The sequence below is a fragment of the Erithacus rubecula genome (assembly GCF_903797595.1).
Source record: "Erithacus rubecula genome assembly, chromosome: 3".
NCBI classification, from domain to species: Eukaryota; Metazoa; Chordata; class Aves; order Passeriformes; family Muscicapidae; genus Erithacus; species Erithacus rubecula.
This window is the reverse complement of record NC_136689.1, coordinates 18,573,086-18,593,941: the sequence shown is the minus strand read 5'-3', so window position 1 is coordinate 18,593,941 and position 20,856 is coordinate 18,573,086. Positions and strand designations below refer to the sequence as shown.

At 40.9% G+C, this 20,856-nt stretch overlaps 1 protein-coding gene across 1 annotated transcript in view; it reads left to right on the top strand.

Moving 5' to 3' along the window:
* The first annotated feature begins 200 nt into the window (after window positions 1-200).
* Window positions 201-20,856, top strand: part of PLXDC2 (plexin domain containing 2) — a 239,734-nt gene continuing 219,078 nt past the window's right edge. Inside the window, exon 1 of the mRNA XM_079302116.1 lies at window positions 201-853. Coding sequence (XP_079158242.1) covers window positions 745-853 — 109 coding nt within the window. The 5' untranslated portion in view covers window positions 201-744. The remainder of the gene's footprint in view (window positions 854-20,856) is intronic.

Below are 20,856 nucleotides of genomic sequence, written 5' to 3'. Positions count from 1 at the left end.
CCCCCTGCCCGCACTTGCGCGGGTGCGCTGCGGGCCGGGGGAGCGCCCGCCCCACGCCGCTGCCCTCGGCTCCGCACCAGCGCCGCCGGCCGCGGAAGCCGCCCCGAAAGAGAGAGAGAGAGAGAGAGAGGGAGAACTTGTTCGTCCGTCCCCGCCTGCCTCCCGCCGCCCGCGCATCCTCTCCCGCGGCGCATCTGCCCGCCCTCCGGGTCCTGCTCCCCCCGTACTCGGGGCCGGTCCGCTGGCTCCGGCTGGAACGTTTCCCCGCTCGTTTCCCCCGGAGCGGTTTGGTCGGTAGCGGTGCACCGAGGAGAGGCTCCGCGCCTCAGGCACCCTGCCTCACCCTGCGGGGGAAGGGAGCTGGGTGGGGGCAGGCCAGGAAGGGAGGATCTCAGTGGCTCTCCTAAAATCTATCAGCAGGCTGCGAGGAGGGAAGAGTTTGGCACTTCGCAGCGAGGCTGGGCTTGTTTTCCCTAGCGGTGATGCCGCTGGACTGAGAGCGGCGCGGCCGCGCGAGTTAGGGAGACGGAGCCCCCCCATCACCTCCTTCCAGCGCCCCCAGACCCGGTCCAGCGCCTCCAGCCCCAGCGGCTCGTCCCTGCGCCCCACTGCATGAGCGCTGCCCCGAGCACAGCGCGGATCGGCGCCTGCTAGCGCTGCTCTCCGCCCCCCGGACCTCCCCACCACCGACGAGGAGCGGCGCGCACCCCGCACCCGGAGAGTTGTCTCGGCAGGCTCCGTGCTATGGCGAGGCTGCGGAGAAGCAAACTAGCCGCTGGATTTCTATTACTTTTCCAGTGCCTGAGCGAGCGCTGCCAGCTCGCCGGCGGGGAGACGCCGAGGCAGAGCCGCGGTAAGCGAGGCCGGTACCTGCCGGGCGGGGCCGGCCCGGGTTCTGCGCGGAGCCCGGGGCAGCGGGGTCGGGTCGGGCCGGGGTCGGGGTCTGGGTCTGGGTCTGGGGCCGGGCCGCCTCCGCAGCCCCCGCCGTGTGGGCTCTGCCGGCCGCGTACCCGGAGAGGACAAACGCCGTTCGGGCTGGCTCCCCCTCCTCCCGAGAGAGGCCCGGGGTCCCGACTTCTCATCCTTCCCCACCCCGGCTTCTCCGGAAAGAGCTCTCTCTATGACTTCATTTCTTATTTTAATGGGAATCGGAGACTTTCCTCCTTTAATGAATCTGCCCCGCCATCACTGGGAGCCGGTGTTGTTCCCCTTCGCGGGGTCCCCGGAGCCTGCTTCCCATCCATGTCCGAGAGCCGGGAAGGGAGGGACGGAGCCCCCGGGAGAGGCGCCCCGACAGCTTCCCCCCCTCCCGCGCCGGGCCCCTGCCCTCCGGCAGCGAGCCGTGGAGGGATGGCAAAGTTTCCCTGCAGATCCTGCCTGGGAGAGCTAGCGGGCACTCTCCTCCCCCGCGGAAGTCAGTAGCTTGCAGCCTTCCCTGGAAACTGGGCGTTCAGGGAAGGAGAAGGATAAAGGAAGAAGCCCCAGGGGCCGTGGGATCTGTTCGTTCGGGGCGAGAGGCTCTGCTGACTTAAGTTTGCTTGTGAAGTGTCAGGGTGCTCTTGTCAGTCCTGCTCGGAGACACCTGTTAATGCCTGACACACGGCACCTGTAGTGCTTTCTCCGGGCCACTGTTTCCCACAGCATGGGGTTCCCTTTTGATCGCTAAAGCCTTCTGTATCCTGCATTCCTGTGCTGTGGAGGGGAAAGCTGCTAAAGGAAATCTTGGCACATTTGCGGATAGCGAGAAAAGTCGTGGGGTTTGTGTGTCAAGGGACCTTTCTGCAGCAGATGCCGGCTCTCAGGTATTTTCAAAAGCTGTGACTGTGTATTCGAAATACCAGCTAGATTGTTATCAGATGGAACACGCCCACTGGCTTCCCTGCTGCAGCAGAACTGCCCCTTCTTCCTTTCCTTAAAGGTTTGATACAAGTGTGAAAAGTTTTGTGGTCGCTGTGTAACTGACCCGAACAACAGAGACTGGGTAGTTTTTTTAAATGTCCAGTGAGATTATGCGCTAGACAGAGCGGGAGTTTCCCGGGCAGGGGCCCACCACTGGGTTTTGGAATTGCTAAACGGCGGGGTAGCTCAGCAGGTTGCCGGGGCTCACATGTCACTTGGGGCCAAAAGGAAAAGCCAGGAGAGTTTTCATGTACTGCTGCAAACCCCATGTTGCTACACTCATGGCTGTAGGCAACAAATGTTAGCATTTGTTAATGTTAGTTATAAGGGGGAAAAATGTGTAGTGGTGATGTTAGAAAGAGAATTGCAATCTTGTGTGGTAGTGAACTGAACTCACAAAGTTTGTTATCTTCCAGCCAGTGTGTCCAGGCGATAAAATATTGGTGCTGACTAAATGAAATATAATTTGTCAGTGGGCATGAAAATACCACACAACCCTGATTTAGGCTATTAGGTTGTAGTAGTCATCAATGTCTGTGCCAGGAGGTGCTGAATGGAAGGTTTACCAATGGATTCATTAATCATTTAATAATGTCGTGCATCTCACTGAATGTGATATGAAGTATATATGAGTTTTTAATCAGGCAAATATTATTTTGATATTCAATACATTCTGAACAAAATATAGCAAGTAGTTGTTTTCTTCAAGTAGCAAGATGTGCAAGGGCAGTCTGAAGTCCGTTTTGACATTTAGTTGTTTATAACTTTGGCATCTCTTCTGCAGTTCTTGATTTAAAAATCCACAGTACGACAGTAATAATGAAATGTAATTTTCAAAACCAGAGTTTTATTTCCTCTTTTGTTTGTAATACTGCAGCTATTGTTGGGGGGGGTGGGGCGGGGAGGCAATGATAGGCTGTATCTTATCAGCGAGAAGAGGAAAAATACGTAAAGCCAGAAATTCAACTTCAGGTTTTGTGAGTCAAAATAAAAAATGTGATGTTTTGAAGTTTTAGTTTATTTAGCACCTGCTGTATTCCTTTGGAAAAACTCAGATAAAACCTTTAAAGAATAAGTATTTGAGGTGGCTTCAGATTCTTAAGGGAATGATGTTCTTACCTTTTTGTCAAATGCTCAGTAACAAAACACCTTATTGAAAAGGAATGGAATACCAGCATCCAGAAATGGAAACGTGTAGTAAGCCCTGGCAGAGCTGGAGCCAGGCAGGGTTCTGAGGATGCTATAAGGATGAAACGCTCTGATTTCAACAGAGATGGGAAAAGATGCAAACGCGTTTTTTTTGCCAGCTCGTTAGAAATATCTTGCCGCAGAAAATCAAGTCGGACCAATTCAAGTGAAATAATTTTCCAGGCCTGCCGGAACTGTCCCGGCTGCCCCCGGGGGTTTCCTACACCCAGGGTTTGGTGCCGGGGGCGAGGCTGCGCTGGCCGGAGCGGGGCTGGCCCCGCCAGAGGGCGCAGCGGCGGCCGCGCACGGCCGGGCGCCCTCCCCGCATCCCTCCCTCCATCTCTCCATCCGTGCCTACATCCCTCCATTCATGCCTCCTTCCATCCATGCCTCCCTCCATCCATGCCTCCCTCCATCCGTCCATCCATCCATCCATGCCTGCCTCCCTGCCTCCCTCCCTCCCTGCCTCCATCCATCCATCCATCCATCCATCCATCCATCCATCCATCCATCCATCCATCCATCCATCCATCCATCCATCCATCCATCCATCCATCCATGCCTGCCTCCCTCCCTCCCTGCCTCCCTCCATCCATGCCTCCCTCCATCCGTCCATCCATCCATCCATGCCTGCCTCCCTGCCTCCCTCCCTCCCTGCCTCCCTCCATCCATGCCTCCATGCCTCCCAGGACTGAGGTTCCTAAACCCGAGGTTTGTGTTTATGTGTGTTTTACAGTAGCCAAACTGAATATGACATGAAATTAAGTGAAGTGAAACAGACGGTGTCTTGAAAGCTCTCAAAACAATTAAGGCTTGCAGTTGTGTAAGTGAGGGCTCACTGTGGAAGTGCTGCCACAAAGTCGTGAAAGTGTTACATTCTTTTGCAAATGTCATCAGTCAGAATTAGGAGGCTGTTACTGTAACTTTTATGTTCCAGAATCCTGATGTAATTGACATTCATTGGACTTTTGCTGTCTCCAGACATCAGCATTCAGAGGGAGGGGTAAAATTATTTTTGTAGGATAAACTGCTATTAAGTAATGTTTATATAGGATTTATCTACTGCTGAAATAGTAACATTTTGTGTATTGCCTGAGTTTTACTCTGTTAAAAAAAAAAATCCAAACTTTCATCACTTTACTTTAGGACCTTTGGCTTTTATCTTAGAAGTATCAAAAGAAATACAAGATTAGAAATATGTATATCAAGTATGTTTTCTCTGTTAGCATTTAAGTATGTTTTTTTTCTGTATTTGATATGTAAACAGGGACGATTGGGTTAAAGAATCCTAGTGACATTTGAGAACAAATCCTATTTGCATATCATATATATTTTATTAAAATTTCTTTCTAAACTAATTATCTCTTTTTTTTTTTCAATGTTCATACTGCTTTTTCCTCTTTCTTTTGGTGCTTTTTGTTTTTATTATTTCCTCTGGAAGAGTGGTTTGAAATAGTGCTAGTAAATAGTGGGTAAATTAAGACTATAATGAGGTTGACTTAGGTCTTAAATTCAGTTTTACAGAAACTAATTTCCACAGATTTAGAGTAAGATCAATATTCATGGTTCATTTTAAACTTTCAGTTTAAAAATCTCTTGGGAAAAAGTGTTTTTGTTTGGCTCTGAACATTCCTCTTTAGAGTTTATATCCTCATGCAGGCACCTAAACTCCAGAAAATACTTGACTCACATGTTAGGTTTTGTCTGACATGTAACTTGGAGCTGATGGTAAATAACAGGGGAACTTTCTCTCTACACTGCAAACAAATGTACTTGATTAAGAAAAGGTCTTTATAATTTGAAAAAGTTTTCGTCTGGTCAAAAATTTATTAGAAACACATACAGGCCATTTAGAGCAAAATCTTTTGACATCTACTGCCTTACTGAATACCAGATTCCTCTAAAAAATGCAGTTCAGGAAGGCTGTTTCCTTTAAAAAAAAAGAGACTCCTGAGACCATGAAGGAGGTAGATGTAGAAATGCATAATGTCAGGTGATGAGAGACTCCCTGAGGAGAATAGCCACAGACCTAGTATTTTTCATTAAGGACTTTCTGGCAAATTTTGGTGGAGCAGTGCTGCAGGTCCCTACACTTGCACAGACCTCAGGAGATGGAGCTTTGGACCTGAAACTTGTGTTTCTTGCAGGACTGCTATGCAGTGGTACCTGGAAATTTGCTATGCTTTGAAGTATGCCAAATACAGTTATGACATGCTCTGTTGTATCCTACTGTTTTTTGTCTACAAAGGAGATAAAAATTTCATGGTAAAATAAATAAAAATAAAAGCACCATTTGACCCTGCTTTTTATAAAAGTCCTTATGGTTTCCTTGGACTGTGAGTATTACTGCACAGTTCTGCTGTTTGTAACCTTAAAAGCTCTAGAAGAAAGAAATCTCTGTAGCATACCCAGTTTCAAAACTTACTGCAGTCTGTTAGTCTGAGAACACAGCTGGGGTCACTGGTATTTTGCATTCCCAGTGTGGTTCATGCTTCCTAGGAAAAATGAATACCAATGGAATTTAAGGCAGCCTGGTTAAGGTAATCTCTCCTGAGGACTCTCTGCAGAGGGAACAAAGGTAATTTGATGGGAGCATTTGCGATCCAGTACAAGGAAATGCTGCAAGCTTGCCAGCAGTGTGGAATTATATCCAACTTTGGGGTTTGATGGGGGCTGAGCTGGGAGTGTTAATGCAGTGCAATTGGCAGATGCTGTATTTACTGAACTGGAGAATTGCATAATCACAGCAGGAACAAGAAGAACCTATGAGTTTGCTTTCTATGAAGAAGTATGCAGAGGCCATGCTAAGTGCACATGAGGGTTGTTTTTGGTTGTGGCTTCTCAGAAATGGGAATAAGGCATTGCCCTGAAGTAACGTCTGTGAGTGCTGGATGCTGTGTCCCATCATGGAACACTTCCTCTGCTTTCTCCTCCTTTCTTTTTTTTCATCCAACCAATAAACTTAACTTCAGTTAGCACTCCTTGCAGTCAGAATTGAGCAATCAGTTGTACTTAATGTCTGGGTTTGAAAGAGGGTTTGTGTAACCTGTTCATCTCCCTCGACCAAAGCGGGGGCATTGTGTTAGAGTGTGTTTCTGAGTTGGATTTGACCCAACCTTCTGAAACAGGCAAATGGAGCAGGTTCTGAGGCTAGATCCAGGCACAGTGCTTGAGCTGAACAGTTTCAAAATTAGCATCTTGATAGGGTGATATACATCAAGAGAAATGTAAGGATTGATATGAAAATAGGTACAAGACATCACACGCATGTGCTCTACTCGACCATGATAAGATCCCAACAGGTATCTTTTCTTCTGTTTCAAGCACTGCACCTTAAGAAATATATGGACTAATTGAGGATTGTCATGTGAAAGAAGGAAAGAGGACTGCTATAGAAAATAAAACTGAGAGATGACATGGTGACAATCTTAAAGTGTGTAAAAGGCTTCCTCGAAGGGGGAATAACTTGTCTGCAGCAGCAGCAACTAATGACTGAAATTGCAGTAAGGCAGACTCCTCTATGATAAGGCTAGAGGAACAGATTATCTCTGAGTAGTCTTCATCACTGAAACAGGTTAGATAAACATATGTTCAAAATGTCATTCTGTCAAAAAAGGCAGCTGTTCCTGCCTTGGAGCAAGTGGCTGGGCAATGTGACTTTTCTAGGTCTCACCCAGCTATCTGGAATCATTCTGTGTGAATAGCTTTAAGTACACAGGGGCTCACCTTGAACTCTGCAGCTAGATTGAAGCATGAATTCCAGTGATCACATAGCTTGAGCCCTGTGTGTCTCATTTCCAATGATATACATGGCTTTAATGTGATTTCAACATACAGTTTCTGTGGCTGTGGACAAGTTAAGGACGTTTAAAATGCCATTGTAGTTAGTGTTTTTATGTCATGAAATAAAGCTTTTAAAATCAGGTTTTGTTCTTACTTGTTTAGAACTTCTACCTTTTAATGTGAACACTGTCTAGCTTCCATTATAAGCAGATATCTTTTTTTTAGATATTCTCATAGTGACTTTTTTGATCTTTAGGCAGAATCACTTATCTCATGCCATTTTGTTCAGTGTACAGTCCTTGACATGAATAGGAAGAGTTCCACAAAGAGAATATATAAACCTTTCCATTTAACCTTTGTCTGGCAGTGTTTCAAATATATGTTGTGTCAGAGTTGATGCTAGGATCTCTGTTCCTTTGCTTTACAGATGCAATTGAACTGTGTCAAAGGGCTGCTTATGTTTCAGGGATGCAATGCCATTTATAGTATTTACTGCAGATTTCTTTAACTGCTGTCACAGGGCACATTCTCTTGGAAGTTTCAGCTGCATTTAGTAGAATAGGATGAGTGGTTACCCAGTAATAAGCACTTAGATTTGTATTTATTTTTTTCTTCTATTCTTGCATTAGCCTTTTTTTCCCCCTTCAGTCACAATTTACAAACTGCATCTCTGCTGAATAATTGCATCTTTTCTTCTCGCAAAAGTTGCTACTGGGCTGGTTTTAAAAAGTGAGTATAATCCATTGTAATGTTTCCTTAAGAGTGTAGTGTTAAAGTTTGTTCCTCACTATGCAGATTCTTCTTTTGTGAGTCAGCAGCTGAATTAAAAATCCATTGGAAAACGTTGTGTTGGCCTCCATAGAGAGCTGGGAACCAGCATGTGTCATTTTTGCGATATAGTTGCTCCATGATCTTCTCCAGCTGCATGTTTCTGCTTTCCTGTGTGGGTTAGAAGGCTCTCCATTTGAGTTTCCAAGAAAATTAGTGTGCCTTTGCAATTCAACCTCAGCCCCCAGAATAGAAACCCAAGGCCCCCAGTGAGGAACTTTGTGGCAGAACAGGTTTCCGAGTTCCTGGGTCCGTCCTGAATCCCCTCCTTGCCCCTCCCTCTTGTTTCAGAGGTTGCTTCTCCCCACTTGCACAGTTTCAGTAGCTGATGTGGCCACGCTCTAGGTCAGATGGATCAGACCTGTTCTGCTTGTCAAGTGGGGTTTAAAAAAGAGAGAGAAACAGGAAACACTACATTTCAGAAGAGGGTAGTGGAGGTGAAAATAAAATTATAAGGATTATTAATGTAATTTTTTTAAACCTCTGAGCATTATAAATCCTCTTAGAACAATATCAAAACTCAGGAAAAGTAGAATAGCTAAATTCTGTTCAGTACTATTAAGTGTTATGTAGGTTTAGTAAAAAGAGTTAAAAAAAAACTAGTTGAAATTGGAAAATTATGTCAAAGTTGACATGCTCTTGTCAAGTATTAATTGACAAGTGACAAAACAATAGTTGTGAGATTCTTCTTTGATGATAAAATATCTGAATTCAAATTTTGTATTTGGACCTTTAGCTTAGAATTTTTCTATTCTTTATAAACACTATTAAAAAGCACTTTGATTTGAAGTTTATGTGTTTGTATATTTACATATTTTTCATTTTATTTCCTACAGCAAGCATTGACTATTCACTTTTAATCTGAATAAGATCAACATTTTGATGAGGGTGGGAAATTAATTTTCTAGTCATCTGTAATTGAAACTTATTGCTGTTGAGAATTTGGCTATATGAGCCCTGTAAGAGTAGGGCATTTTATCTTGTATTTCATGACAGGAAAGGTGAGAATGGCTAAAAAGAGCAGTTTTCTTGATCGTGCAGCTGGGGTTTTGGGTTTTTAATTTTATAGTATATTTCTCATTCATGTTGCTTCTTGGTTAATAAGGTATACACGAGGCAACAAAATTAAGAGAGCACATTTTTCAGATTGCTGCTGCTGTAAACATAATAGATTTTACTTGCTGTGAAGGTATTTGTGGACTAGAAGTTTAGCATTTGGTGTATTGCAGAAACCTGACCTCAATATCAACACAATTTATTACTGATTCCCATTTAAACTTGTATATACACTGATCTAAATTGTAGTCTCAAATTAAATGGTTAGCATGAATCACCATTATAGATTGTCATGAGTTCTAGTTTCCATTTACTTTTTTATTATGTTTGATTTCATGCTCTTTTTTTTTTAAGTTTTTATGAATGAAGAATGTGTAATGCAATAAACTAAAAAGTTTATTATATATTTTTAGTTTATTGCAGGACTTCATAATTGAAATGTACAGTTGTAAACTGTAGAAGTACATGGCTTTTCATGTTTACATTCAGCTATGGAAACCCAAAGGGTTCTTTCCCCTCTTAAACATCACACTGAGCAATAAGATAATTGCTTTCAGTTTTGCTAATGTTAATGAATTTATCCTTCCCAAACCTTTCCTACAAGCTGTTGGAGACACTTCTCTCTGTCCAATGCACAAAGGGTATAATAACAATAGTAAGTTATCCTAACAATTTCTTACCTAGGACAACATAGCTAAGAAGGGATTACTTTGGTCTGCAAGTATTTCCTTGAGATGAGAAGCAGTTGTTTTATGAAAATCTGTTCCACATGCCCCCATGCACCACAGGCCATCAGTAATGTGCTTCACTTTAACAACCTTTGGGCACGTGGTAAAACTGCAGCAGACTCAAGCATAATGTGCCACAGAATGTAACGAGGGTATTGAGTTTGAGGTTCTACAGCAGAAAAAAAAAGAAAAAAATAATTCTAGCATGCTTTGTTTGAAGGTTTGATGGTGTTTATCTGGTTTTGCTTAGCATGTTATTCCATTTATTTTACTTCATATACTTGATTTTTTCAGCCTCTGTTTTGTTTCATGCACAATTACTTGGACAATGATTGCAGAGTTGGTAACTCTGGTTTTGATTCAATTCAGAGCCATTCAGAATAGCATTAATGACCTGCAAAATTGCTCTTTTTGGAGAAGACTTATCCATTTGAATGGAGGAAAGAAACTACCACTTTCTTTTGCCAGTCTCTTGAGCTCACCCCTTACACCTTAAAAAGGAGGAGGGATTATGCTCCACCTCAGCTGAGATGCCTGAGGGTTGCTGTTCATATTGTGTTGTGCTGGAAGCTTGGATCCAGCTTGTGTTCTTAATTCTGTTTAGGTGCTTTGATGTTGAACCCCAGACTTTTGATTCCCATCACTTGTCAGCAAGTAATTTGTATGTTCTTCACTGCTGTTTTCAGACCACACTTGTCTTACAGCTTGCTTGATTATTCCCAGAGTCATAGATGCGTGCTTTATATTCAGTTTTCTTGTTCTTGGAAGACCTTGTAGAAGTCAGATAATATCCTAGTTTTACAAATAAGAAAGTGGTTTTAAAAGGTGACAGCTTTGCCAAAATTAAAGTTTCCTTGTTTGTGTATCAAAGTATGAGTTTAATTTTTCTGCAGTAGCAGGTCTTTTGAGTTTCCCCTTGTTTCTTCAAGATCAGGGGTGTAGTTTTTGCATTCTTATCCTTTAATTCCCTAATCTCAGGTTTTAAATCCCAGTCAGACCTCTCATCAAGTAACCTGTCTGCCTGGAAAAAAAAATCCAGATTAGAGTTGACCAAAGGCTCTGAGTGGTGCAGAGACCACAAGGCTTAGTCTTGGACTGCTGTAGATTTTGCCATTTCTGATACTCCTTTCTTCACTTAGGCTTGCATCAGGAGAGGGATTTCTCTCTCAGCTGTTTATATAACATATTCCAAACTGCAGAATTTTATAGTCTAGTTTGATAAATTCTTTTCCTAAACACAAGCATGTCTGAAGGATAGACAAATAGAGAAATACCAGGTCAGATTTCTGCCTGTTGGCACTTTGACAGCTTGAAAAGACTGTGTCCAAATCTTTTCGGTTTTTCTGTTGAGTTCTTGGAGAGAAGAGAATGATGATGTTCCACAAACTGTAAAATTATTTTTCCTGTAATTAAACTTTTAAAATTACATTCCAGATACAGAAATTGCTAGTCAGAAGGAAGAATTCCAAAGCACTCAGTTCAAAATGCTGCTGACCAGAATGCTTTGATTGCTCAAAAAGTTTATCATCCTAAGAAAACAGTCATTGCAAGATGTAGATTATTATTTTGCTTGCTAAACATGATAGCAGCCTTTACTGGGATCTTTTAAGGGAAATGATTATTGACAAATGATCTATAACACATGTATGTACACATTGTCCGTGTATAATACTGTGCCTCTGATGCTATAAATCAAGCTGAAGTTTCCTGTAGAGTAAGTATCTTGCTGAAAAAAGAACTGATGGATCAGCAGACTGGTGCTTTTCAGCATGTGCTGTTTTATCACTGATGGTGTGTTTTGTTTGTTCTGCAGAAATAGCAATAAGTTTAAAAAGCTGTATTTTAAAAGGCTTTTATTCTTATCTTGAAAAGTATATGAGTTTCCCTCCTCTCACCTAATGTGAAAAGAAATTTACATTATCATTCAGGTAGTAGATCTAATAGAGTCATGGGGGGGGAACTCAACAAAATGAAAGAAAGCAACAAGAACAATAAAACCAAAAAGGGGGGCAGGGGAGCAACAAGAACAATAAAACCAAAAAGGGGGGCAGGGGACAGGAGGAATGAGGGGAAGAAAGGGGAGGAGCAGCAACCACCAAAAAAATAACAAACCAAACCTCAAGTGGACTGCACACTTTGGAGCATTTGGAGTTGCGTATCTAGGCTTCAGTTATGGAAAACTCCCCTTATTTGGAGCTATACTTAAATGTCTGTTTAACAGTCTGATTCTATACAAATGGTGTCCTACAGATGAGTGGTCTGGAAAAAGATTTTTGTCCGATCTTGGACTTTGGTTTGTAGCTGACCCAGAAGTCCCAGGACATTTGCAACAGAGGAAATAATTCTTGCAGCCTTGTTGCAGATCCTGAAATGGTTTGAGGAGAAAAGGATCCTTTAGCAGGCAGAAAAAACTGACCTCTCTGTATAGTTGTAGTAGATAACAGTCTCTCTTCTAATGCATGTTCATTCTTCTTTAAGAGCTGGGCACTGGGATTTTTTTTTTGAGGGGGGTGTTTTTTGTTTGGGTTTTTTTTGGTTTTTTTTTTTTTTTTAAATGATGTGGAAGAAACATTCAGGAGATGCACAAACTAAATATTCACTTAGATTTTATGATCTGTCTCCAAGGGACTGAAATGTGGCCTGAGCTTGAGAAGCAATATACACACATGGCTCACATCAAATTTAAGTGTAAACACTTATTACATGCTGCTTCTTGAATGCAAATTTATGTTTTATTGTTCTGCTCTTTACACAAAAGCATTGCTGTTAGCTTCAAGGAATGACCCAGAGATGTTAATGAATCACATTTTTATCCCTAAGCATGCACAGATAATAAACTGAAGGTGAGGTCTTCAGGATAGGAAGTTATATCCAGCTTTATCTTCAGAAGTTTGCACTAGTTAGAGCAGGTTATAAAATTAGGTTAGTTCTTTTAGCTTTAGCTTTGACCCTCCCATGCCTATATTAGAATTTCATTATATTATCCCTATTCTGCTGTTTTATGGCACAGCCTAGTGGGGGTGCACACCAAGCCAGCATTCTTAGTAAAACTTAAAAACTCAGAGAAATTGTCCAGTGTTTGGTTATATTTTCTGCTGTCATAATTATGTTTTATTGATCATCATAAATCCACTGTAGTTCTAACTTTTTCTCTCAACATGAGAGTTGAGACTAATGCTAGTACAGTTGTAGAGCCAGACAGGTATCTCTCTCTATCCAATAATCTATTGTTTGGAGATCTAAGGAAATTTTTGACTTTTAAGTACAATTCAAATCCATTTTGAGGTTTGCCATAAAGTAGGAAAAGACTAAGGGAGAAAAGATTTAAAGATTTAAATTCAATATAAAAAGAAAAATAGTTGCTACCCTTGCAAGCCTCAATTTGGCACAGCACTTGAAAATGTGACTGAAGTGTGTGCTTGAAGAGAAGTGCATATGTAAAGCCTTCACCAAAATGACTTGTGCTGGAACATGCTGGTGGGTGTTGCTAAAATGTTTATAGGGCCTTTTATAAGTAGAATTCAATTTAGGGAAAGCGCTTATATTCAACCCTCACATTCTTCGCCACAGCCACAGTCGACTCCTAAAAGAGCAGCTTGAGCCAATTTGAAATGAGTCTTGAGCCCACAAAGCCTTGTCTCAGATTCTGTAGTGTGCTCAGCAATGCCCCGTGCATGTGATGCATTGCAGCGTGGGATCTTTGGTCACAGTGTAGCTTGATGCCACTTTCCCACAGGCAGCAGCGTGGCTTGTGTGCTCCCAGGAAGAGAATAAATGAATGAATGCATGAATCAATGAATGAATGGGGGGATTTTTACCTTGGTGCTGAAAACCTACTCCATACCTCAGAGTTGTTCATTATACTCTGAGGCATTCAGGATTTTGAGGTGGAAAGGTTCTGGATGCCTGTTTCTTTGCTGATGTTTTTATTTGTATTACTTATTTACAATAGATGGTAATTTAATTTGCTTACTTCTAAGGGTAAAGGAAGTGCATCTGGTTTCAGAGTGCTTGAGACTCTTGAAATGGGAAAAAGAGAAGCAAGCAGAGGAGTCCATGAGTTGACTGTGAGAACTATGAGAATATTTGCTGGGCAGGAATGAAAGACCTGATTCAGTTCTCTCTATACATTTAAGCAGCCGTATTAATTCTGTGGGGCTATTCAGACTGGAAGTCTAGGGAGAGAGATCAAAACATCCGTGTGAATTTAAAAAATAGGTTACTTTGAGGACAAATATTCTGCTCCTGTAATTTAAATCTGTAGGGAGCCAGAAAGTGAAGAGAGGAAAAGATATTCAGAAGCTCTGTAGAGCTCTATAGAGAAGCCATGTCCTTTTAGGGGAAAATGCTGCATTTGCTATTCTAATTAGATTTCTTTTTAAGTATTAAGAAGTAATTATTTACAAAAAACAACCAAGAAATAAAGGTACGTTCTCTGATTCTGTTCTCCTGAAAATCACAGAAAGGAGGAAGGAAGTTTGTTGCATAGTTTAAGGAATGTTAGAAACTTCTAAATTATATAGGACAGTTAAACTGGGAAGGAAAGCTTCCCAACTTTTATCTCCCTGCCAGGTGACTGCTATTATCAAATGGCTGTGTTGCTAAAAAAAAAAAAAAAAAAAAAAAAAAAAAAAAAAAAAAGAGGAATGAAAAGACTTTTTGTCTGGATCTGCTGGGCTATGCTTTTGGGCATTCAGGAGCTTCATTTTTCATCACTGAGCACCTGTTTGAGCCAGGCATCACAGGATGGGGGGGAGCACAGGCCAGGAAGGCAAAGTGGGACCTTTCTGGTCTGTGGCATTTCTTCAGAGGTCCAGTTGTTTCCATGCTCTGTAAACGTGTTTTCTGAGGGGAAATTCAGAAAAAAATGTAATAATAGTGATAAGAGAACTGCAGGCTAAGTTGGCTTGGCCCTATGGTAATTTGCTGTGTATTTCCAGCTATATGTGGCAATAGTAGTTTAACTTGTAGCTTGACAGAGGAGCCTCTGACCATCCTCGAGGCAGTAGATCCCAGCAGAAAACACCTAGTTATAATCCAAAATAATGCTTCAGTAAGCATGGTATGCTGAATTTAAAACATGTTCCCCTCTCCTTGCACATCCCTCTGCAGTTGTGGGCTGTATTTCCTTAAGCTGTTAACTGACAAGATAGATCTCTTACCTTTGTTTGCTGAGGCAAATTGCTTCAGTCTTCAACATACCCAGGAATCCTAAAACATGCTTCTGATCAGAGGTGCCCATCTCCTTGAAGTTGCTCTTTTTATCAATAACAAGGCATCTCTGGTCTTATTCACTTTGGATTTTGATACCTGCCAAGGTATTAGTAGGAAGTACATTGAACTATACCTATTCCTGCTGTTTGTATTCAGCCAGCCAGCTGGCATCTGATAGCCATCATTCTACATACTCAATGAAAACTTTCATGTACATTTCATGATTTAAAACCATGTCATGTGCTTTTTCTCCCTCCCATCTCTCATGGTATTTATGCTGTAATATATTTTACTTACCATTTGTGGATTTAGAATGGATGGATTTGAATTTTGAAATAACTGTTTATGTTTTCCGTAGGTTTCATCATCACCATTTATTAGAGTTGTTTTTAAAGACTGATGGATTTAGCAGTAAAACTGCCACATCTAATAACTGTTATTATTTATTTTCATTTTACCAAAGGTGCACCCTAGTATTGAATGACTTACCAAGATCACACACAGCAAATTTAGTGTAGAAACAAGAAAAAAATCCCAGTTTTAATTTATGTTTTCATGTTTAACCTTCAAAGCAGACACCGTATGCTTTGTAGTGATGGAACTACAAACTTAAAATTTGTTATACACAAACTACTCACTCAAACACAAGCCAATAGCATCTTTACAATTTCTGTCAGAACTCTACCATCCTGCCAATAGCTCTTGAACTTCCATTTAAATATTTGGCAGACCAAGACTGGATTTTTACTCTCCCTGTTACTGCAAGATGGCATTCAAGCTTACTGCTGAGTAGAGCTGCAGTCTCTTAAATTAGGAAATCTGTTTTTCTTCCACGAGATACTAACATATGCTTTAAAGGGGAAAACCCCAAACAAATCAATTACAACAAAAACAGCAGCAAAAAATCCACAAAAAGAAATTCACCAAAAAGAAAAAAAAAAAAAAAAGCCTTCCACCCTGGTTGAAGTTATTAATTTAGTTGTGGATTATATTTATTTACCATTTTACATTTTTTAACACTTTTCTGCAATTCTGTTCTTCTTTTTCTCCTTATTTTAATTTTTCCTTCAATACCATGAATAAGAGGTAGAAATGGAAGTTACGTGGAGCCAAAGGAACAGGCAGAGACCCCCACTGTCCTGGAGCAAAGTTTTGGCAGGGAAGGGTCTAGGTTTACATTCAGCATCTCTTGCATCTTTGTGAAGGATATAATGAAGGTCCTACAAATCTGAGAAGAGAAGAAATCCAGAGAAATGCCATAGCCCAGGGATAGTTACATTACCAAGACCTTTTTTCAAATGCTGCCTTCAGATGCTGTTCAGTAAAAGCATGAGCTCCTTTGCCTTGGTGTGCAAGGGGAAATGTGACTCCCTAATATTTCTTCTAAAAACATACCTGGTCTTTCCCTAAATTACACTAAATAGTCACAGGCAACAAAAATCACTTAATATTGTAACTGAGCTTAGTTTTGGGACCTACCAGCAGCAGAGGTACTCCAAAATTTAAGTTCTGATATTAGAAGAGGTCAATATTCTTTAGGATGTGGAATCAAGCACAATAACTTTTGAGATTCTTTCCTTGATGGAAAGATTGTAGAGGGTGTAGTTTAGAAATAGAATCACAGAATACTTCATCACCTCAGTTTACCTTGAAAAAGATATGCCTAGTCACCAAAGAGTTGTTCCCAAATAAATTATGTCCAAGAAAAGGCAGCCAAATGTGACCTGTTAATTTTCTTCTGCAATAAATGCATCTGAGCATTTAATCTAATATAAAGGCCTCTTGTGATATAAAATTGATGACCTGCATGATTTGTGTCTAAGGTCTGCTATAAATTAGATGCATCAGTTGGATGTTTTGGGTTTTTTTCTAAAGAACAGTTATCTGGTTTGGAAATTTAATCAAGCCATTGAGTTTAATTATTGTCTCATTTCTGAAAGACATACAATTGTGCTAATATTTAGAGCTGATTTCTAGGAAAAAATATGTTAAAATTTTTCTAATCCTTTGCTTAGTAACTTCCATGAAACATGCTCCATTTAGCCTGGAATGTCTGGTTTTACAACAACCACAATACATTTGGAATGCTCTCCACAAAATTGAAAAATATGAGACTTTAATGAATGAGATGAATATAATTTACAGTTGTGCCATGCAGTTCTGCCTCTTTTACTGTACAGTTTCCTAAGTGCTTAATCTTGGGCATTTACTGACGTCAGTGGGAACTAAGTGCCCAAAATCTCCTTAAGCACTTCTAGATGTGTGGTGTACTAGGTTATATTTCACATTTAGTTTATTTTTGCATACATTTATTTTCTATTCAATTTCAAAATAATGCCAGGTGATGTGGAAGTTTTGCAGCTTAGTAAGCCATTCACTTGGGAGCAAATTGAATTTCAGCCGTTTAGTATTTTGGAATCAAAATAGAAAAGCTAATAGTCAGTCTTGGGACCAATAGCTTCTGATCAGCAGTCTGCTGTACTCAACAGGACATTTGAATATGTGTTTCTTGAAGAACATTTCACATCCCTTCCTGAAGAGCTCACTCTGCGGCTCTCAGTGGTTGGGGGAAGCTGCTGCTCTGGGAAGCACAGAGCTCTGTGTACAAGAGGTTGCCAGGTCTTATGGTCTCCTTCTGCTGCTAAATAATTTTTCAAGAAATGTAAACTGTCCCAGCTGTGTAGGAAGTATGCAAAATGAATTGGAAATGTTTAGAAGGAGCTGTGGGACATCGTGAATTTACATATTGAAAATACTTATGAGCCCATCTTGACATTCAGTATATAACCTCATATAAAAATGAACAGATAGCAGGGTGTTTGCAGCTACTTGTATCATAGAATCACAGAGTATTGAGTTGCAAGGGGTCCACAGGGATCACCAAGTCCAGCTCTTAAGTGGATGGCCCATTCAGGGCTTGAATCCACAGTCTTGGCATTATTAGCACCAGGCTCTGACCTACTGAGCTATATATGCCTGAGTGTAAATAGTGACATATCTAAAGATAAGATTACATATCAGTTATACAGTAAATTTTCTTGCATATTCCTACGTTGATTTTCATGGTCTTTATAGTAGGGATATGACTTTGAATATTTAGTGTGTTTACTTCCCAGGGGCACCATTCCTTTTACTATTCTCCCAGCATATTCCACTCCAGATTTTGGTTTTATTTATTGATGGAACATCATGTACTAAGTAAATACAATCTTCTTTATCCTAGATTAATTACTGTTTTCAGTATTTTTTCATATTTTTTAATACTTGGTACTAATCAAAGTCATAATTCAATAGACTGCAAAGAGCATCTAGTAATTATCTTTTCTCAATGTTTACTTTTACTTTTCCACTTTTGACTTCCATCAGTAACTCATACAGTTTCTAATAGTATCCACAGTGCATTCAAATAAAGTGACTCCTAGGGACATCAGGGTCTTCTGACTGTTTTTTGCTAGTCTTTATACAAGCAGCTTCGCATGTTGATGATCATTGTGCACAGCTATATCAACAGATGTTGGTCTAAATTTTCTTTCCTTACTCTGGCAAAAATCCTAGTGGCTTCAGTAGTAATTTGCCTGTTAAGGTTTATACCTGTCCCTGATGGAGAAGCCTGCAGTCCCAAGAGGAAGAAGGCATGTGAAGCTCACAGAGCTCTCTGCAGCCCAGGAGGGTGATGAGTCTGGTCACCCAGTGAGTGACACAGCTCTTGGGAGCTGGGTGACTTCTCCCGGAGTCTGATGGCTGTGGCATAAGGAAGTGGAGCCTTCCAAGGCTATTAAACCTGGGAGCTAAAGCTCATGTTGAAACAAAAGCCGAATCAGGTGGTATCAATACTGTTGAAGGTATTTACTGCTTCAAAACTCTATATGGGCTGCAGGATCAAGTTTCAAGGGGGAAAATCCCCAACTTGCTTATACTGCTAATTGGTTTCTCTGTAGCAGGTGGATATTTTTTGTGTTTGGCATGAGTTATATGCTTAGAATATAAAAGAAAATAGAGGGATAAGCTTAAATTGGAACAAGATGATTGGGGTTTACTACTCTTAAAATAATGTTCTCTTATTTGGGGAAGCAGGAACTGAAGAGATTGGGAATGCCAAATGACTTTTCATATATTGACCTCATTGGCAGGTATGCCTATGTAATTTCCTGCTCTTGAGAGTTTTATGACCTCTTCAGTCCTGAGTTGCTGTCTTTTACTGCAGCCCTCCATCTGCTGAAGAGAATGAATCTTGCAAGAAAACAGTTGTAAGAGAAGGAGCTTTTTTGTTCTCCCTTAGCAAACTATTATCAGCTTCCTCAAGATTCTTCATTAGGACACCTGAAGTGATACATTTTTTAAGAGGGTTTAATTGCAGGTCTAGTGAAATGTGAACAAAGAAGGAACTCAGCAGGCCAACAGATGTTGAAGCAAATTATACAAAGTGTTGTTGGAGGAGGAGCCTTTTAAAACATACTTATAGATCTCTTATAATTTATCCAACAGTTAGAGCAAAGAAATTCCCTATCATTTTTACCCCAAAATGATAATACAAATCAAAAACATTCTCGACTGAATATCTGTCCAGGCACAATCTGTATTTTAATAGGTGAGTTGCTTGTTTTGCAAGAAACATTTTTTTGTTGTTTTTTGTTTTGTTTTTAAAGATGACTGAATCGTGAAATACTTCTAAACTGAAAAAAAAAAACCCCTTATCATCTGCCTCCTTACTGGAGAAAAGACTAAACCATAAAAATGTGTGATAGATAGATGTGGAAAAAGTGGCTGTGCTACTAAAAGATATGAGAACCAGCTTTTTCAGCAGTGAGAAAGAAGTATGTTGATATAACTCAGCATAAAATATTTCATAAGGTTCTGATAATTCATTTGCTGTAAGAACTCATTCAAATTGCAAAAGTGCAGAGGAAGACTATTTGGGATGAAAAGGACAAACCATTGTCTGTGAGGCAGGATAAATTTCCTTAGTCTTACAAAACAAAATCTGGAAGAAGTTGTAATACCTTTCTGTAAATATGTTTCAGGAGATAAAACAGAGAAGATTAAATATTTGAAGTAAAGAACAAATAGATATATATTGGCCATGAATAAATTTTCACAAATACAAAGATCGCTAACCAGTAGAGAATGAGGGGTTCTGAATGTGGTTCCCTTTCAAAGTCAAAGAGATTTCTAATGAATGCATAGCTAAACTTCATGGAATATTTTATAAGGGATACACATCTGTCATGTACTGGTGTCCTAAATTGGTGTTACTGCTGCAAAACTTCACCTGCTAAAGGAGCAGGAGTCCTGAAGTGCAGTACTGCAGAGGAAGGTGTTTTCTCCATGTCAGGTGGTAATAAATGAGTCCTTCAACACTGCTCAGTGAGTCTCCCATGGATAAACACCTTCAGGAGCAGTGCAAGGCAAGGGTGTTGCCCAGCACCTGTGATTGGAGATGTAAGAGAAGTAGACATGTTCACAGGCAATCCACTTTTTGTGCATGTTCTGGCCTTGCAATTCCCTTTTTGCTGTAATCAGAAAAGACACTTAAATAGGGTGTGCTAGACTCTAAAGCAAGTGGCACAGATTCTGCTGCCTGGAGAGCCTCCCCGTGGGCCTTTGTCCAGGGGACTTGGCTTGCAGTGTCACCAGCAGTGCTGTCTGTGGTCATGGGTTATATCACAGCTTTGCTGTTTCTGCTCCAGATCTCCCAGAGACAGTGGTTTCTTAGCATCTCGGTTCTGTGTCTAACCTGCTGGCTTCTGCTCAGCCTTTGTGGCATGATTGTTTATCTAGGTTTTCCCATAATGATATTATGATAGGTGCTCTCATAACCCTGCTGTGCTACTTTGCAGCCTGTCCAAACCTTGCAGCATGAATATCAAGGGGATGACTGGTCACTGGGTTTTAAAACCACTGTGGCCCCTGTGTAGTGGAGGATTGAAAATGAAGCATCATAGCACTGTGTTGAGTCCTTCAAGCATTCCCCTGAATGGATACAGGTATATCACACACATCAGAAAACCTGTTCCCTAATACTGTAATTAATTTTTTGCTCAAGTACTGTGTTTAGATTGTGTTGGTTCCTGAAGATGATGTTATTTCAGTTATGGGACTAATGCATTGTGTCAAGGCAAAGTTGGTGGGATAACAAATAGTAAAATTTTATCATTATTTA